The sequence below is a fragment of the Gigantopelta aegis genome, chromosome 9, assembly GCF_016097555.1.
Source record: "Gigantopelta aegis isolate Gae_Host chromosome 9, Gae_host_genome, whole genome shotgun sequence".
Classification (NCBI taxonomy): domain Eukaryota; kingdom Metazoa; phylum Mollusca; class Gastropoda; order Neomphalida; family Peltospiridae; genus Gigantopelta; species Gigantopelta aegis.
Genome location: NC_054707.1, coordinates 3,186,407 through 3,205,177, shown reverse-complemented (window position 1 = coordinate 3,205,177; position 18,771 = coordinate 3,186,407). Strand labels below are relative to the sequence as shown.

Below are 18,771 nucleotides of genomic sequence, written 5' to 3'. Positions count from 1 at the left end.
ATCAGGGCCGTAGCTAGCGGGAGGGGGTGAGGAGCAACTGCCAGAAAAAAATTAATTTTTTTTTAATCTTTTCAACCGTTCAAGGAATTTTAGACTATTAACTACTCAGTTGCCCCCTCCCCCCCTCCCCCCTCCCCCCTCCCCCCTCCCCCCCCAAAAAAACACAAACAAAAAAAACCTAGCTACGGACCTGACTCTTAGCGTCAGAGTAGTCTCGGTTGTCAAAAGTCTAAACTTTACACATTAATGTAAAATGCGTGGCATGACATAAAATTTCATGCAAATAAACTGGTCACTATTTTGTTGAAATTTAATACGCGAGATTTATATTTCAGGAGCGGAAGATATGTGAAACGCTGGTTAAACTGGTGCGGGGAGGGGTTAAGTTGCAACCCCACCTCCCGTTCAAGAAAATATATTTTTGTCAATACTATAGTATATTTTCGTTGGGGAGCATGACTGCACACGCCTGTTGAATTATGTCACCCTAAAAGATAACTGGGTGGGATGCATGGAGTTATGGGGGTGGGGGGGGGGGGGGGACTTTGCCAACTTCTGTGTCACGTGGGCACCGAGATATTCCGAGTGCGAGTGCGAATAATTTTTACATGCTCATATACCACTAGAGTTTCGAGCATGTCCGTCCCGGGGCCTGTCTCTGAATAGCCAGGGGCTTGTCCCGGGACAAAAAAAATAAAAATTAGTGGACAATTTTGAAATTTACATCCAAAAATTAAATAGTGGGCCTTTAAAATTTTGATGCGCATCTCTAATATAATTAATAAAGAAAATTCTACTCATTAAATTTGGTCGCTAGATTAGATCGGGTGGTCAAAAAGAAATTAGATAAGATCGGTGGCCTGACTCGGGATGGAGGGGGGGGGGGGGGGGGGGGGGATATTGGGGGTGGAGAGTTGAAAATGAGCAAAATTTTAAAATAGCAATTAGTAAAAAAATTAATAGAATTTAAAAAAAAGAAGAAAAAAAGGTTACAAGCCAGAAATTAAAAAAATTGATTGCTCGGTCGAATATTTATATAATCTGGAGCATTTTAGAAGGACAGTCCAAAAATAAATAAGAGAAAGAAGAGAGGATCGGACTATTTAATAAAAAAGAAGAAGTAATTTCGACAAACTTTTGAACGAAGGTCTAAAAGTTTAAAGTCCGATCTATATGTCCACGTGAGTGGCCTCGTTAAGGCTGTTAAGGTGCACAGCTTGTAGGGACGAGATGGGTTGCATCCCGTCAAGAAAACCCCAAGATTGACAGTCAATAGACGTTGAAGGTGTAATGCTGTGCTGAAATACAGATCTTGAGAAGCCGGATCCGTCTGAACGAGAGAGAGAATCAGACTAGGGTATAGTCCAGTTGTCATGGGTTGGTATAGTGGTGCGGACGGGCCCGACTCCGAAGGATACGAGATGGTATCACAATAAAACAAAGTAAAGTCTAGAAAAGAGTAGTAGGGGCCGACCCCGCTTCCTATTTCTTCTTAGAGTGGGGCGGTCAATCTTCCAGTGCTGCTAAACGCGAACAACCGTGGCGTTCTGCAGAATGGTCTTCAACGAGTCACGAAAAAAACAAGTCAACATAGTCAGACGGAGAAATGACGTGGAGGCAAGGAATCTCGCTAAAAAAGAATCCAACCTGTCGAAACGAGAAGCGTTCCAGCGTTCAGTCAGTTCCAGTGGCCGCATACATCCCAGTAGAAAACTTCACGTCGTTGACAAAAACAACAAAAGTGAAGGATCCCCAAGTCGAGCCGCGAAAGCACGTGCAGTGTGCATAAACACGTCTTACCGCGACGAGCTGCAGACGAAATATTCCGAATGAAATCGAAATGCTAAAACGAAAATATACGAGGATCTCCGAATGACAGTTAACGAAAATATCCGAACATCTAAATTCTTCATAGAGGGCGCTTACCACCAAGACGAGAATTGTTGATAATTTGTCAGGTAGGGTTCCGTTTTTAATAATTTAGTTCTCATTACTAACACAGCCGAATTTCTTGCTTAATTTTTATTCAAGTTAAATCGTTCGAATTAATATGGACCAAGAATCATACTGGACGAAACTCCGAGAAGGACTTAAATGCAACAGGCCAAGTTTACGTTGAATGTAGTGCGATATTAGTTTTATTATTTGCCGTCAAACTAATATCAGATTCAGTTTGACAGCAGATATATAATTTTATATTGGTCTACGTAGAATGCAGGTCAAGTCGCCACAAAACTGACACACAGCCTACCAACTCGTTCCAATCGTTGCCTAGTTAAGTCTACTCGCCCCATCATTGCTTGGTGAGCTCGCCCGAGCCTCGATCCTACTTTCCTTTCATGACCTATATATTTGTAATCAATAAACAACAACACCGCATTAACTTCAATATTAGGGTTATGCTAGGTTAAAGTTAGTTCACCAAGGCTGGGCTTCTAGAATTTCAATAAAATCCACTGGCACTAACCATGGGATCCATGATTAAAAACAATTAGTAGCCCAACATTATGTAACAATAAATACAAAACCATTCTGTTATAAAAATTATTTAGAAAAGGGAATAATATTTATAAACAATCTTCTTGATGAAGATGGAATTTCTTTACATTTGAGAAATTAAAAAAATATATAACGTAAATTCACACTTTTTAGAATATTCATCGCTTATAAACAGCATTAAGGCATTTATAAATAAAGCAGACAACGTTAGGAATGGCCACTTTACATTGCAAACTAATCCTGTATTTCCGGTAAAATTTAACATTATTCTTAAAAGTCAAACAGGTATTAAAGACATGTATAAATTATTAAATCATGAAATTATTACACCAACATCACAAATAAGATGTAGAAACAAGGGTTTTGCTTTTGACTCAAAAGAATGGGGAAACTATTATAGAGTGCCTTTTATAAGTCTCAAAGATACAACTTTGATATGGTTTCAATACAGAATTATACACCAGATACTAACTACTAATACTTTTTTACATAAAATTAAATACATAGATACTAATGAATGTACGTTCTGTGGCAGTTTACCAGAAACATTAACACATTTATTTTACTATTGTAATAAAGTGACTATCTGTGGCATGCTGTTGTAAATTGGATTTTAAACAAAAAAGGAATTCAAATAAAATTAAATAAAACAATTATTTTATTTGGACAAATAGGCGATATAAAAGACATATTTATAAACTGGCTGTTAATAAAAATTAAATATTATATATACAAGACAAAAATGGAAAAAATTTAAATAAATATAGTAGCTGCTCAAAACTTTTTACAAAACATTTGATCCCCCCAAACAATTCTAAATACGAAATAGGAAAATATATTCTTTTTGAAAACTGTAAATATGAAGAGCATAATACAATCTGGGCACCATGGAAACGACTCTTCAGTCAAGAAAGTAATTTGATGGAAGATAATAGAAACAATTATCAAGCAAGCGGTTGACATGAATTTTGACATTATTACTTGTCACTATAATTACCTACTATCATTTTTCTTTTTAACATCATTTCTTTCTAAACATATATTTATTTTATGTCCCCATTACATCAACCAGCCTATTTAAATATATTTCTATTAACTAGCCATTTATAATACTACTATCTACATGTACGTATGCATTAATATTAAATATATCACCATCTACATTATTTGTACAAGTATTACTATTACTATAATCAGCATACTACCACAAAGTGTATGTACTCCCAGTATTTAGCGTGTATAATCCAATTCATATTCTGTGAGGCGATGAATCAGGGCACCCCAACCCTGGCATTGTCAAAATGAGCTGGGGACAATAAAAAAAAATGAAAAAAAGTTGATATCTACACAATACACTAAACAAATGAAACGAAAGAAAGAAAGAAAAAGTTGATATCTACACAATACACTAAACAAATGAAACGAAAGAAAGAAAAAGTTATATCTACACAATACACGAAACAAATGAAACGAAAGAAAGAAAAAGTTGATATCTACACAATACACTAAACAAATGAAATGAAAAGAAAGAAAGAAAAAGTTGATATCTACACAATACACTAAACAAATGAAACGAAAGAAAGAAAAAGTTGATATCTACACAATACACTAAACAAATGAAACGAAAGAAAGAAAGAAAAAGTTGATATCTACACAATACACTAAACAAATGAAACGAAAAAAAGAAAAGAAAAGTAATTGGATATGTCCCGTAAGAGGGAGATAAAGCTTAAAATACTAACATTTGCAGACCTGTAGCCAGGATTTTTAGAGGGGGTGGGGTCATTTAGGCTTGTGCTTGCGCCCGAGTTGCTTAGGGGGGTCCGGGGGCATATTGAAAACAGTCACCGATGGGGGTGACCGATCCCCCCCATTGGCTATGGGCCTGATTTGGTGGGTGGAGGTGGGGCAGGATATTCATATTTACAAAATAGACTAAACAGAAACATTTGATCCCCCCCCCAAAATTCAATAGCAGTCAGGCATGGCAATAGTAGTTATTTACTAGCCCAACAGAGAATAATACTAGCCATGGGAGTGGGGCTACCATAATCTAGAAGCCCTGTCTGGCATTGCAATAGTAGTTATTTACTAGCCCAACAGAGAATAATACTAGCCATGGGAGTGGGGCTACCATAATCTAGAAGCCCTGTCTGGCATTGCAATAGTAGTTATTTACTAGCCCAACAGAGAATAATACTAGCCATGGGAGTGGGGCTACCATAATCTAGAAGCCCTGTCTGGCATTGCAATAGTAGTTATTTACTAGCCCAACAGAGAATAATACTAGCCATGGGAGTGGGGCTACCATAATCTAGAAGCCCTGTCTGGCATTGCAATAGTAGTTATTTACTAGCCCAACAGAGAATAATACTAGCCATGGGAGTGGGGCTACCATAATCTAGAAGCCTTGCAAGGTAAACTAAATTGTCTACAAATGGTGCATTCTCTCAGTTTTGGGACAAAATGTAAATATTCATGTCTCTTGCTTACGTATTCTTTATCTGTGTGTCATCTGTTACATGACATTTTTAAAGTTAAAATATTTGTCATGCTGAACATGAATATACATGTATATATAGTTTTGTATAGATCTGCACTTTACGACTGTACTGACGACAATTGCTGTCGTTGAGATATAAATTGTTGTAGGTCGGGAGCTTCACCGACGGTACTTTTGTGTTGCTGAATAAAAATTACTGCTGTCATCGACATCAAAATGAATATATCTGGTGTACATCATCTGCCAGTATTTACATCTGAAATACCTGTGTATGTCTACATGTAACAAAATAACCTTTCTATCATATATTTATTTCCTGCAAAAGGTCACTTAAAAACCCCAGAAAGAAAATGCTGACAATGGCCTGTTTTACACACACTGTTTAAAAAAAAAAAATGCAGTGGGTAACAAATTCTTAAGTTCAAGCCCTGTATCTTACCACACAAATAAGTAAATACAGTAGAAGTATACCCGTGTGCAAAAATATAGTCTTGACATGTAATGTAAAACTTTAATTATGTTGTCAGTTGATTATATTAATTTCGTTACTTAGGGTGACCGTGTGCAAGTGGCCAATATTTGAGCATTTTTACCAAAAGGTTGCACAAATTTCAATGTTCAATGATTACATATTTATCGAATACATGTTACAGTATATATACGTATCTCCCAATCTGCGGCAGCATATAATCTCAACATCTTAAATTTACACCCAGAAAGGCAATGTGAGATGAAGTTTTATTTCTGTCACTCAAAAGTTTCTTTTGCCATGTCTAAAGTAGTGTGCTCCTTCAATACTTTGCTGAATACTGCAGTTTGCACTACTGTATTAGGGCACAATATTTCACGCGAACCGCCGTTCTGTTCACGTGTCGGTTACGCAAAATTAAACGTTGTGACCTGTAGATGTTCAGAAATTAAAACTTGCAGACTTCACGATTACAGGAAGTTTTTTCATGCAGACATACTACTAGTATTCTGACCAATGTTTTGGACTGATTTTTTAGATACTTGATGCGCAGAAAACCAGTACACAACGGTATATTGCAACGGTTGTAACTTGTGACTGAAGGCTCAGAATAGAGACGAGCCAAACGTTCCAAAGAAATGTGCACGGACCGCTATGGTGCCTAAATTATCTGCTGCTATTTTATATTTAAAGGAATATATGTAGACATAATATTGGATTGCCTATAATTTTACATAGGTTGAACAAATCCAAAAATGTCGCAAAAGCTGAAAAATACTAACATCGCATAACGTCACTGTAGTATAGAAGTACTATCCATAAAGTGAAAGTAGCATAGCCACTGCAAAATATCAGTGTCAATTTGTGGTCTTTCTTTTTTTATGTTATTATAAGATTTATTTTTATTAATTTAATCTAATCATGCACCAATGAGTAGCCTACAGGGACATTTGTTGTTTGGGTTTTTGGTGGGGGTTTTTTAATCAGCTATATTAAATTTTACATATTATCAGTGACAAATGGTTTTTATATATCTACAATGCTACGATCGTACGAAAACAAAAGAAACATCTGCAAGTCACTTCTTTTGATTTGCAAGTATTAAAGAAACTGTTTTATAAAACGTTTTCTTTTGTATTTTGTTTTAACTTTTATGTTTGAGCTAAAAATTATGTATTTAAAATATAATTTCAACGTAACTTTGAGGTAACCGATCAGGTAATCCACAGGTTACGCAAATATAATTCATGTAACCAAACAATTGGTTACCTAGGCAAAAACCACGTGAACCGACTTCCGGTTACCTCAGATTTCGAAATATTTTCCCCTGTGTATTGAGTCTGTACATGGGTTTATAGTTATTAGTCCCCTAGTGGTCGAACCAGAGAGGACTATAGGTTTCATCTCCGTCCGTCTGTCACACATATAGTTTTCCATATGTTTTTTCTCAATGCCTTCGGGTATTTCAGCGTGACCATTACATAAGATTCTTGTTACTTTGGATAGCTCAGAAAATATAGACACAAACTGAGTGCCACATATAAACACATTTGAAAATGTTTTGCCAGTAATACCACAGCACTTTTGGATTAAACACATTTGTTTTCCTAGTATTCACATGCTTATAATGTTGCTACATACTTAGTGTTTTCTCTAACTTTTTTTTAGCATGGTGCGGTACCATGCCTCAGTAGTCTAGCACCATCTTGCCGTAATCAGCACCATGCTGCCCTGAGATTAAAGAAGCCTTTTTCAGTAATTAATTCTAAAATTGCCTTTATAAAACACCAAAAAAGTTAATATTAATTAATAAAATATGCCTTTTATATCTTTTGCCATTCATTTATTAAAGCAAACACATAAATTACATTAATGTTTATTTTAATTAATTTTTGTCTATTTCTAATGAAATAAAGTGCCCAATTTCTAGGAAAATCACTAATACTGTTTCAGTCCTACGTTTTTGCTGGGCAGCCTGAATGATGTCACATTTGATGTTAGGACATAATGTTTTGAGGCTTATCAAAGGATAACATTCATTTTTTTAGCGACATCGTTCAAACAGAATAAAATAAATTGCATTTATAATAGCAGGAAGTGTGTAATTATACTAGGATGAAATTAACAACAAAATCACTTTTTTAATGAGAAGCACTTACTTAAAGGGACACGCCCTAGTTGTTAACCATACACCGTTGTTTTTCGCTATTAAACCCATTTTTTTACAAATAAAATTGCACTTTACTTACCGTTTATTATTTAGAATATACATTTCCATTCACCTGAAGTGCTTTTTGGTAATCCTGGTAATCCTGGTGTTTGTAATACCACAAAATGCGTTTTTCGTATTTCATAAAATGCCACGGGCCTCTGAGAAAAAAACGTTGAGCAGACAAGGTCTAATCTATTTTTAGAGGGGATATTCCCATTTCAATGTCACAGACGTTGGTATACCACGTGACCGTTATCATTTTGGTTCGGTTTGTTTTCTCATGCACGGTTCGCGCAATCAACATCCGATTTGTTGTCATTTGCCTGTTGTTCATTTGTGAGATTTTTCTTCACAGTTTGTGAACATTTTCAGTAACAATAAAGTTCAGACAAGTAAGTATCTCAATACAAAACGTTACAAACCCTTAAAACCAATAATTTTGCTAAGTCTTACGATATCTGGAGAGGGGACACAACCAGGACAGAACAGTTGGAACATGTCCAGGAGAGGTGAAAGGAACGCACCCCAAGTCTGTGCGCACTCTGTGAAATTTGTCGTGACGTAGGCATTGTTGTGCTTCGTGCGACATCTACCGGTGACATCAGAATACTAACTTTCAAAACCCCACTCCCATGGCTAGTGATATTCAATGCTGGGCTAGTAAATAACTAATAACTACTATTGAAATGCCCAATGGCTAGGAGAAAAAAAGTTGTCAAATGCTGCATTTAAGTGTATTTTGTAAGGTGTTTTTAAGCTCTATCTTCCTCTTTAGGTGATATTGTTACTATTAGAAAAATTGTATTAACTTTTTAAGTAATGTAGGGCTAGTGATTTTTTAATGGTGGCTAGTGGATTTTATAAAAATTCTAGAAGCCCTGGTATGTTCTCTGAGTATACATTTACATGCACACTGACGTCATTGTTTATAATGGAAAAATACTTGTATTAGATGCTCATCAATGTTTTTTTATTATGTTCACAGAATTATTGTTATTCAGAAGAGAATTTTTCACATCATCAAATTGATTGGACTTGATTTTTCAAGATGGGTTTCTTCGCTGGATTTGCTCGACTTTTAGTCATTGTTTTCAACTTCATCTTTTGGGTAAGTTTATTTGTTACACCTGTTGTATATTATGTTAACTGAAATTCTTACCAATCACCATAGGCCTACACTTCAATTCAGTGTGCATTCCACTCTGCTAATGTGGCTTTGTTCAATTTGTTGCAACATATACTGAATACCTAAACAAATGCAAATCAGGTTTATTTTTAGAATTGATGTACTTAACCTTCTGACTACTGGATTAAATTTCGACAAAAACCACGTAGAGGGGATACAAATTAAAAACCTTTACTCACATATTTTCACTTAAAAGTTTTATAAATACGTAAAATAAAGTTTATATTTGAATTGGTAAGTATTACTTTTGTTGGTTTTTCAAATTTTAATGATATTTTAGATCAGTTATTGTTGATTAAAATTAGGAAAAAAATATAAAAAGTTGCATTTACTTATTGGCATTTTCTGGCCAAATGTCCAGTATTTATTTTATATCCATTATTCCCAATAACTGTGTTTCTCAGAACTATGATTCATATATCCCAATATTTCTTGATTTTGGTTGTTGGTAAAATGGTCAAATTTATTATGAAATTAGCTGTCACAATCAGCTATCAATTCCAAAAAATTACTACGACTTTCCACCAGTGTTGTCAAGCTAAAATACTTGACAAAAACCACTTTTTCAACTCAAAATTCCCACATATTTTCCATTGAAAAACAAAAAACAAAAAACTAAATTGGCCATAAATAATAATAAATATATTTCTTGTTCTATTATTATTTTCGATGAGTGCCGTTTGCAAAACGGCGGGAAATATGAATTGGGGAATGCACTCTATACAGGTACAGTATGTCAACTTTCATAATGTTGGGCGAGACATCTCGCCTGCAGTGATCAGACGGTTAATTACAAATGCTTGGTTCTATGAAATGAATCTCAGTGTGTTTAATTTTTACACATTTAAAGATTAATCTATAATGTGATGTGACACCAAGTTAGTTTCGGTGCACCCATTGGGCTATTTTTCGTTCCAGTGGTGTAGTAAAGGTCGTGGTATGTACTATCCTGTCTGTGGGATGGTGCATATAAAAGATTCCTTGCTGCTATTAAAAAAGAGTAGCCCATGAAGTGGCGACAGCAGGTTTCCTCTCTCAATATCTGTGTGGTCCTTAACCATATGTCCGACGCCATATAACCGTAAATAAAACATTTCCTTCCTTCTTCCTTGATATACATTCCTTGCTTTGATATGTACCTTTGGACTTCAAACAATGTTGTCTCATATTCTAGCTTTACAGATGGAACATTCTCAGAGAAAGTTACGTTCTCAATAGCAGTAACTGACATCAATGATGAATGACCTGTTTTGCATGTTTACGACCCACTAGCTATCCCAGAAGAACTTCCAGTTGGAACCATTACTGGGAAACCATATAACCGTATATAAAATGTCGAGTGCGTCATTAAATAAAACATTTCCTTCCTTCCAAATTAGTTTATAGTAGGCAAAGCAATTAATTTCACAGACTTCTTATTCACTTATCCAAACTTTTCAGTCTTAATAATAAAAAAAGAATATCCAAATTAAGGGAACTTATAGTCTGAGAGACTGGGTATGAGATGGACATACCTGAACCTTGATTGGATATAGGCACCAGGGGTGTCGAAAAGCCCTTTTTTCCCGGTCTGGGACCGATTCTCAATCTCCGAGACCGAAATTACTTTTTAAAAACGTGCGTTTGCCGGTCCCACTTTAAACTTTTGTCATTCTAGTCGGTCCAAAGCACCTGTCCATTTCTATTATTGGAACAAATTCCTATCGTCAAGTGGACTGGCCTGCCCTGACATCGGTATCTCGTGCATGATTTAAAATAATAAATAAATAGTTGTCAATATGGCTGGTTTTTCAGACGTTTGTGATTTTAAAGTCTGCCGAAGTATATCGCCAGTCACTGAAGTCTGACCTACAGTAGTGTCAATCGACTGCCACTACTGGGCACTAGGCTACACATTTGTCAAAGTCGCTGAGCTGACGTTAATGATAGCACCATTCTTGGTTTAGAGAGCCATCAAGGTATTACACTCCAATTAAAACAAAGGACCCGGAATTTGCGACTGGTTACAATCAACACCTGCCAACACCTATGTATGGAGCTCTGTCGGGTCGAGTGTCCTAGTCCGAAGCAAGAGGCTTTTGTGCAATACAAACTGCTTAAAATAGCATAAAATATACTGAAATAATCTATAAATGTATTTATTGTTGACTGTTCAATGTAGTGTATCCAATAATTATAAAGGATTTTGAAATTAACAAAAGGTTTCCATCTTTTTTTTTTAATAAGTGGGAGTAAGCAGAACAGCTAAATGTACTGTTATCTCTAGAGCCAGTAGAGGTCAAATTTCATCCAATCAGTGATGATGTTATTACTCTCTTTGTCTAAACATGTGCTAGCTCAGGCTGTCAAACGCTTCAATGGTGCCATCTTTTATTAATTTTTAGGACACAGTACTGAATACTCGTACTTTTTATTCCTTTTTTTAAATTATTTGTTTTCATGTTTATCGTTTCGCGTTCATGATTCAAGATAAAACTATAAATGTCACTGATTTAAAAAAAACAACTATTTGGCAAATATCGTCTTTTAAATGTTCTCTTTTTTTTAATTCCTTTCTCTCTCCCCCCCCCCCCCCCCCCCCCCCCCCCCGGTAGTGACGAAATCAAGTGGGACCGATTGACAATTTTATTTTTCCCCACCCCTGATAGGCACGTATGTAAAATTACTTGGACATGGAACTTACAACATTTTAAAAGAAACATAAAATTCAAGCCAGCAATACATGTCAATCTAATTAAAATTAGCTCCACTATTACATGTGGATCTAACAGCAGCCCGTTGGAGCTCATGTCCAGTTGACCTTTCATTCGACCAATCCAAACCTTACTTGCAAAATCATGCCAGTGATTTGAAAAGAATTTGAAAACATTCAGGATTATGCCGAGGGTATATGAAATGAATCGGGTGAATTATGAAGTATGCCGGAAACTGATTTCAATATAAAATTTTCTATAAAATTCGTTTCAAGACGGGGGGAAAAAACAAAACGTGATGGTATAGCCATAAAATATGTTTATACTAGTATACAATCCAGGGTTTATTACTGCACTTTTTCCCCTGTTTTTTCAATGTTGAAATAGACCAACAAGTTCACCTATTGCATAAATAGTCTCGCCTGATATTTTTAGAATTTGTCTGCTCCCGAATAACGCTATAGAAGGCGAAGTGTATTTGGTCGATATTTAAATTGTTATTTATAGATGAAATGTCACCTAGACATGGGAGTCCACACAATGCTGTTAGATCTACTGGCGAGACCAATAGAACTAATTTTAATCAGATTGCAATACATGTATAATCCATCCGCTGTTTTTCTTACTATGGAATTTACTACAAGTTATTTATTTTTGAGCCAGCTGTCTAAATTGGACATAAAAATATTATTTTGCTGTTGTTTCCAAAACACTTTTACTTTTTTCTTATGTGAAACCAAACTGAAATTATTTACAAAAAACATTTTTGTAGGAGTATGGGACAGATTATAGGTTATTCACTTATTACCAGGCAAATGCAGTCAACATAAATACATGTCCCACCTGGAAATTGCACAGCGTTTAAGGTTTTCTTTTAATCACTGTTACATGTATACAATGTGAACATTAACAGGAACATTCTCATATCATTGTTGCTTTGTAGAAAATCATATGCCATGATTTTTAAATTTCAGCTTTCTGGAGCTGCGATTCTTGGAGTGGGCATCTGGTTCCTGGTGGACCCGAACATGGAGTCTTACCTGGGCATCGTGAAGATCAACGCAGACCAGAGTCTCACGAATGCGGCCTACATTCTCATTGGCTTCGGAAGCTTCATCTTCCTCGTCGGCTTCTGTGGGTGCTGTGGAGCCATCAGGAACAGCAAGTGTCTACTTGGCTTCGTGAGTCATCACCATGTTTAAGCCATCACCATGTCTAAGCCATCACCATGTCTAAGCCATCACCATGTCTAAGCCATCACCATGTCTAAGCCATCACCATGTCTAAGCCATCACCATGTTTAAGCTTATACGAGTACAGTGGCAGGACGTAGCCCAGTGGTAAAATGCTTGCTTGATGTGCTATGGGTTTGGGATCAATCCCCCGTTGGTGGGCCCATTGGTTTTTTTTTTGTTCCATCCAGTGCACTCTGGCTGGTAAATCAAAGGCTGTGTTATGTGCTGTCCTGTCTGGGATGGTGCATATAAGAGATCCCTTGCTACTAATGGAAAAATTGTAGCAGGTTTCATCTCGGAGACTATATGTCAAAATTACCAAATGTTTGACATCCAATAGCCAATGATTAATAAATCAATGTGCTCTAGTGGTGTCGTTAAACAAAACAAACTTTTTTCTTCTTTTTTTGTTGAGTACAGTGTAATGATTCCCTTTGCAAGTTTCAGAGATCGCTGCACAATTCTACAACGTTAACTTCAGGGCTAGCTCTGGGTGAGCAGACAATTTCGCCAAATCATCTATTTAAACTTCAAAAATTACAAACACTAAGTTATTTTCTAATAAACTAACAATTTTCAAATTCATTACCAAATGTTGCTAATACAAAAATTGAAAACAAAATGTTACCTCAAACATTTTGGAAATATGAGTGATAAATCATTCGCCATATACATTGTACGCTTCAGTCAGCGTTCTACAGGAAACATGTTGAGTATATGATACACATTGACAAAAATACATTTTGAACAGTATCAAAGTAAACAAATGTAAATGATCCCAAGTTACAGTAACAATAATAACTTGAGGATGCATCAAATACTGGGGCCGGCTATGGATAAGCCAGCTTCTATTCAATGCACTTTCAACTGACAGGACTGTACATACCACAGCCTTTGATATGTCAGTCGTGGGACATGGGTTGCGACATGATTAAACCATTCTGGTTATAGGTTCACTGAGGAGGTTCGATCTTACGACCCAAGCAACACAGACGAGTGCTCTACTGACTGAACTAGGTCCTGCCCTGGTGTAGGACTAAAGCTCCCTATACCTACATCTTTAAACTGTCCAGCAGTTGTGTGCATTGATTTATATGTTCAGTGAGAACATTTCAGTATTCAGCAAGGATTTGCAAGTGATCATGGCTTTGCCATTCTAGTTTATCTTTCACTGTACATTAAATACATGTGGTAATCTGATCATTTCATAATTTCTATATGTGTTACTGTGAATATTATATATAGGTTAATTAAAATATATTCTTCAAAAAAGTAGGGGAACTCTTAATAAAAATTTACAATTGCAAAAATTGTAAGGTATATTAGCTGTGGGGAATGGATTTATGATAATAGTAAATTAATTGGGCAAACATTACAACCGGTAGTTCATTATTACAGTAGGTTTTATGACCACCAAAGATCTTGAAGGACGATTGGGGTCAGAAGTGAAATTTGAAAGTTGATATTTTTTATCGGTAAATCGCGAACTCAAACAATAAAAATGAATAAAAACAAAACAATAACTATGGTATGATCAGCAGAATGAAAAAGGTTGACAGAAATAATGTTCCACTGTGATTAATGGACCTTCCTGGAAATTGTCAAATTCGAGAATGACACCCCACACACGTGTACTGCGTGATGCATGTGCAAACTACATGTATGGAATGTGTTTCGGTGTGTTGATAAACAGACCTGAACATTCTTTACTAGGATGTCTTTGGTCAAAACATATGTTTTAATATTTCAGGTTCCCCTACTTTTTTTGAAGAGTATATATAACACTTTGTTTTCTTGTTCTATAGGTGAATTACTCAGTCTGTATATTAATTTTGTGTTTTATATCGGTTCCTTTCAGTACATCTTCTTTTTGGTGTTAGTGTTCGCAGGAGAGCTTGGAACTGGAATCCTGGTGATTATTTACAAGTCTGAGGTAAATATATAGATTTTCTCATCATTCATTCTAGTTACTACTTGCTGAAAAATAATCTTTTCATAAGAGTCCATCCTGAAGTATAACATTTATGTTTATTGTTAGAAGTGAGAAGCAATCTTTACTTCTCAAATTCTAATTTGGGAACAAATGTTAGAAATTGAGAAGCAGGAGCCAATTTTACAAAACGTAAAATTTGTCAAAAGCAACATCAAGGCACGCTGTGGACCACTCCTGAAATAAATTAAACTGTTTCACGACATGACTAAAGCACATTGATTTATTAATTAGTGGCTATTGGATATTGGAATCTTTTAAACAACCAATATGTCATTCGTGTGTATTTAGTGTTTACACGAATGATATTCTTCAGTAGTTTATATACAAATGAAAAGGTTAATGGACAATGATAATCAAACAAGAATCAAAGATGAGTGGTTTTCGTAGCTTTTCTCCATCAAATTTCCTATCATAAATACAAAAATATACTTTTTGTGTGCTAGGACTAACTTGAAAACTGCCAGGAGAAAATAAAAATTAAGTTTGCTTGTCCTAACCCGACCGACCCATGAAAATCAGCCCTTGAGGATATGTATTGGCATGCTTTGATAGTCACAAAGTTAATATTAGAGGTCATTTTGTCCGACATGCCATCGCGTTTGCTGTTAATAGACCCGATTCAGTTAGAAAGAAGCTATACAAGTGTCGAACTCATTGGAGAATCCGTAATCAGCCTGTGAGATAGATTTTCATGACACTCATCTATATTTTTTTTTACATATTTTGTTTTTATAAGCATCGTTAAACTGAATTGGTATATAATATAATATTCTAAGAAAGTATCCCATACAAGTTCTCTGACTTTCTTGAAACACCGAATATCGTGGTGTCAAAAGTTTGAGAATTTCATCAAACTTTCATAAATTGTAAGCCCCCTCCCAGCTTTTGCCGTGTCTGTTTTATAATGAAAGTAGACCGTTGTCGTGAAGGAAATAGCTGAACATGTTGAACAATCGAGGAAAAGCTAGTTAGAAAATTACCATCAAGTACATATGACATTCATCTAGGTCAGGGATTTCCCACTGCACGCAGTTTTCCAAAAACATTGATGATATTAGCCAATACACGTTTGTTTTGATTTTTTTGACGAGCAATTACATGTACAGCTTTTGCACAAACGATTCGTTTTTTATGTTGATATTGGTTTTACATAACCGGCAGATGAACAACAAAATCGGACTTGCTAAATTTTATACACTGATATCAAACAGTTGGTAATTTAAAAGTTTAAGTGTCAAGATTTATTTTGTATGTTACTAATTGGTCATCATACTCTATTGTAATTCCTGAAACCATTAAATCATTCACATTTCTTTATTTTGAATGAGTGCTATTGTGTTATATTAAGGCACTTGCAGGCCTGCGCAAATTAAAAATTTGCATAACCTGAAAAGGGGTTATGCCAACAGATTTTGCATAACCTATTTTGGTTTGCATAACCTGGGTTTTTTCTTTATAATTAAAAAAAAAATTACTTAATTTTGAGAAACAAGAGAGTGGCAATGGTAAGTAAAAAAAAAGTATATGTATACAAATGTTTAAGAGATTTAAAAATAATAATAATGATTAGGACTATTGTAATAAATTACCAAAATATAGTGAATGTCAGGCTTGATCTATTATATAAAACACATCATCATGTGTGCATAACTACATGCAAATAAAATAAGAATTCACTGCAAGGCAATCTCTTACCATTAATTTTATAATATTAGTCTTTTATGTGTATATAATGTCATGACATTCAGTCGTGAGTGGGAGACTCGGTGCCATCTTCCTCATCTGAGGAACAGTGGATACTGATACTGTTACTGTCATTATCACTGACACTGTCGTCATAGTCACTGTCACTATCCGATTCGGAATTACAGTTAATAATAGGGTCACTGTGACTCTGGTTTACCCTGGTTGCTGATCCAATTCAAGATTGTAATGACCATCACAATATTGCCATTTTTGATTGGTTAAATGCGGCTATAACACCTAACAAACCAGTGGGAATGCACCTATTTTACAAGATATTTATACAAACTTAACTGGGTACGTTATGCGCTACGAAAAAGCACTGCTTCGGGAACAAGTGTAATGTTTGTACCCGCGATAAAAATATTTTGGTACTTTGCCGGGACTAATCATTAAGTAAATTTTACACAAACGGTAAATCAGTTTTGCCAAAAATAAAATGGCATAACCGATGCACGAATGAAACAGTCGTTCATGCAATTTGTGCAGGCCTGCACTTGTTGAAGTTTGCCTTGCTGCCCTGCTTTCTGGCCATAATCCCCTAAAAATATCTACTTGCCCTCTAATTTGCCAAATTCAGGGCCTGTCACTTGAATTGTCAAATGGGGTTGGACGTAGCCCAGCGGTAAAGCATTTGCTTGATGCGCGGTCGGTCCAGGATCGATCCCCATCGGTGAACCCATTGGGCTATTTCTCGTTCCAGCCAGTGCTTCACAACTGGTGTAACAAAGGCTGTGTTTTGTACTATCCTGTCTGTGGGATGGTGCATATAAAAGATCCCTTGCTGCTAATAAAAAAAAAGTAGCCTATCAAGTGGCGACAGCGGGTTTCCTCTCTCAGTATACGTGGTCCTTGACCATATGTCTGATGCCATATAACCGTAAATAAAAATGTGTTGAGTGCATCGTTAAATAAAACATTTCCTTCCTTCCTTGAATTGTCACATAAAATGTAACTAAATTTCCATGAGAGTGGAGCAAAAGTGATCGGTCGTCTTTCCTGGTTCAGTGGTTGGCAGTCGTGAATACATTTACACGTATTTGGTATAGTTCTGTAACATTCAGAAAACCACGTCAGTGTAGAAGCTGAGTGACGATAAGGGCAATAGAAAGTAACTGATGTATATTTTTAATTATATTATTTGTGCTGCAATTTTAACAACAGGTTATAAAAAGTAATTTTCTGAATCGAGCACACACAGTGACCTACCTGTATAAAGGATTTTTCTTATTATTACAAATTACATTCATAACTATCTGTCAGTTTTACTGTTGTAGGCAGTGGTTTTCAAAGACTGATCCACCGTGCACAACTATAATAATTGTTCACTTGTTATGTTCAGTTTGCAGTGCTATATATGTAGTTATTATATAACATTTAGTGAAATATCTTAAAATGACAGTAAAATAAAAGTGTTAACAGTCACTGAGTGATGATAACACATTTTAGAGTGAAAATTTCACTATTTCACCCTAAAATGTGTTATTGTCACAGGGGTCTCGCTACATGTCATAAGCAATGTCTGGCCCAATACGCCCACCATCCATTGGCAGCGATAGTATTTAGGCCATCATCCAAAATCACAAGTCATGCCATCATCTTGAACTACCAGAGTAATCCGGTTCATCGTCGTTTACAAGACATTTTCGAAGTACTTGTACCCTGCAAGTCTTAGGTACCATCCCTTCCTATAAGTGGAACCAGCTCTACCGATTCCCTCCATCCCTTTCCTGAATACTGGAGAGACCACTGGTCACTGTAGAAAGGGTTATCTTTTGCTGCTGGCAAATATGATTTATACAAATGTATCTCATCTGATGAAGTTTGCAATCATATCATACTCATCATGCAAGTGCGACTCGTGAGATATGAATGCAAACTTCACTCGGTAAGATATAAATCATATTAAAAGTCTTTAATCTCATTGGTTGTTTGCCGTTTGACAAATCCCTTATACCCCTGTGGGCGGAGCCAAATTCTCTTATACCCCAGCCACCCCAGTTAATGCTAAAGCAATAATTAGATTATAAATAACATTGATAATCAATCAAGTATACATAATTAATTTTATTTTTACTATAAAATACACTCTTTCAATACTTTTAAAAGCTGCAATGTTGAACTCGGCCACCTAATTACGGTCGTTGTGTTATTGTATTAATACGCGATTAGCAACAGTTGTTTTTTGTTTTTTATTTTTAATATTTTTTATTTTTTTACTACATACATTTCTGATAA

The 18,771-nt window shown here is 35.7% G+C and overlaps 1 protein-coding gene across 1 annotated transcript in view; it reads left to right on the top strand.

Annotated features, from left to right (window-relative positions):
• The first annotated feature begins 1,904 nt into the window (after positions 1-1,904).
• Positions 1,905-18,771, top strand: part of LOC121381437 (CD9 antigen-like) — a 29,945-nt gene continuing 13,078 nt past the window's right edge. Inside the window, exons 1-4 of the mRNA XM_041510751.1 lie at positions 1,905-1,958; positions 8,669-8,791; positions 12,537-12,743; positions 14,656-14,730. Of these exons, the coding sequence (XP_041366685.1) occupies positions 8,732-8,791; positions 12,537-12,743; positions 14,656-14,730 (342 nt within the window). The 5' untranslated portion in view covers positions 1,905-1,958; positions 8,669-8,731. The remainder of the gene's footprint in view (positions 1,959-8,668; positions 8,792-12,536; positions 12,744-14,655; positions 14,731-18,771) is intronic.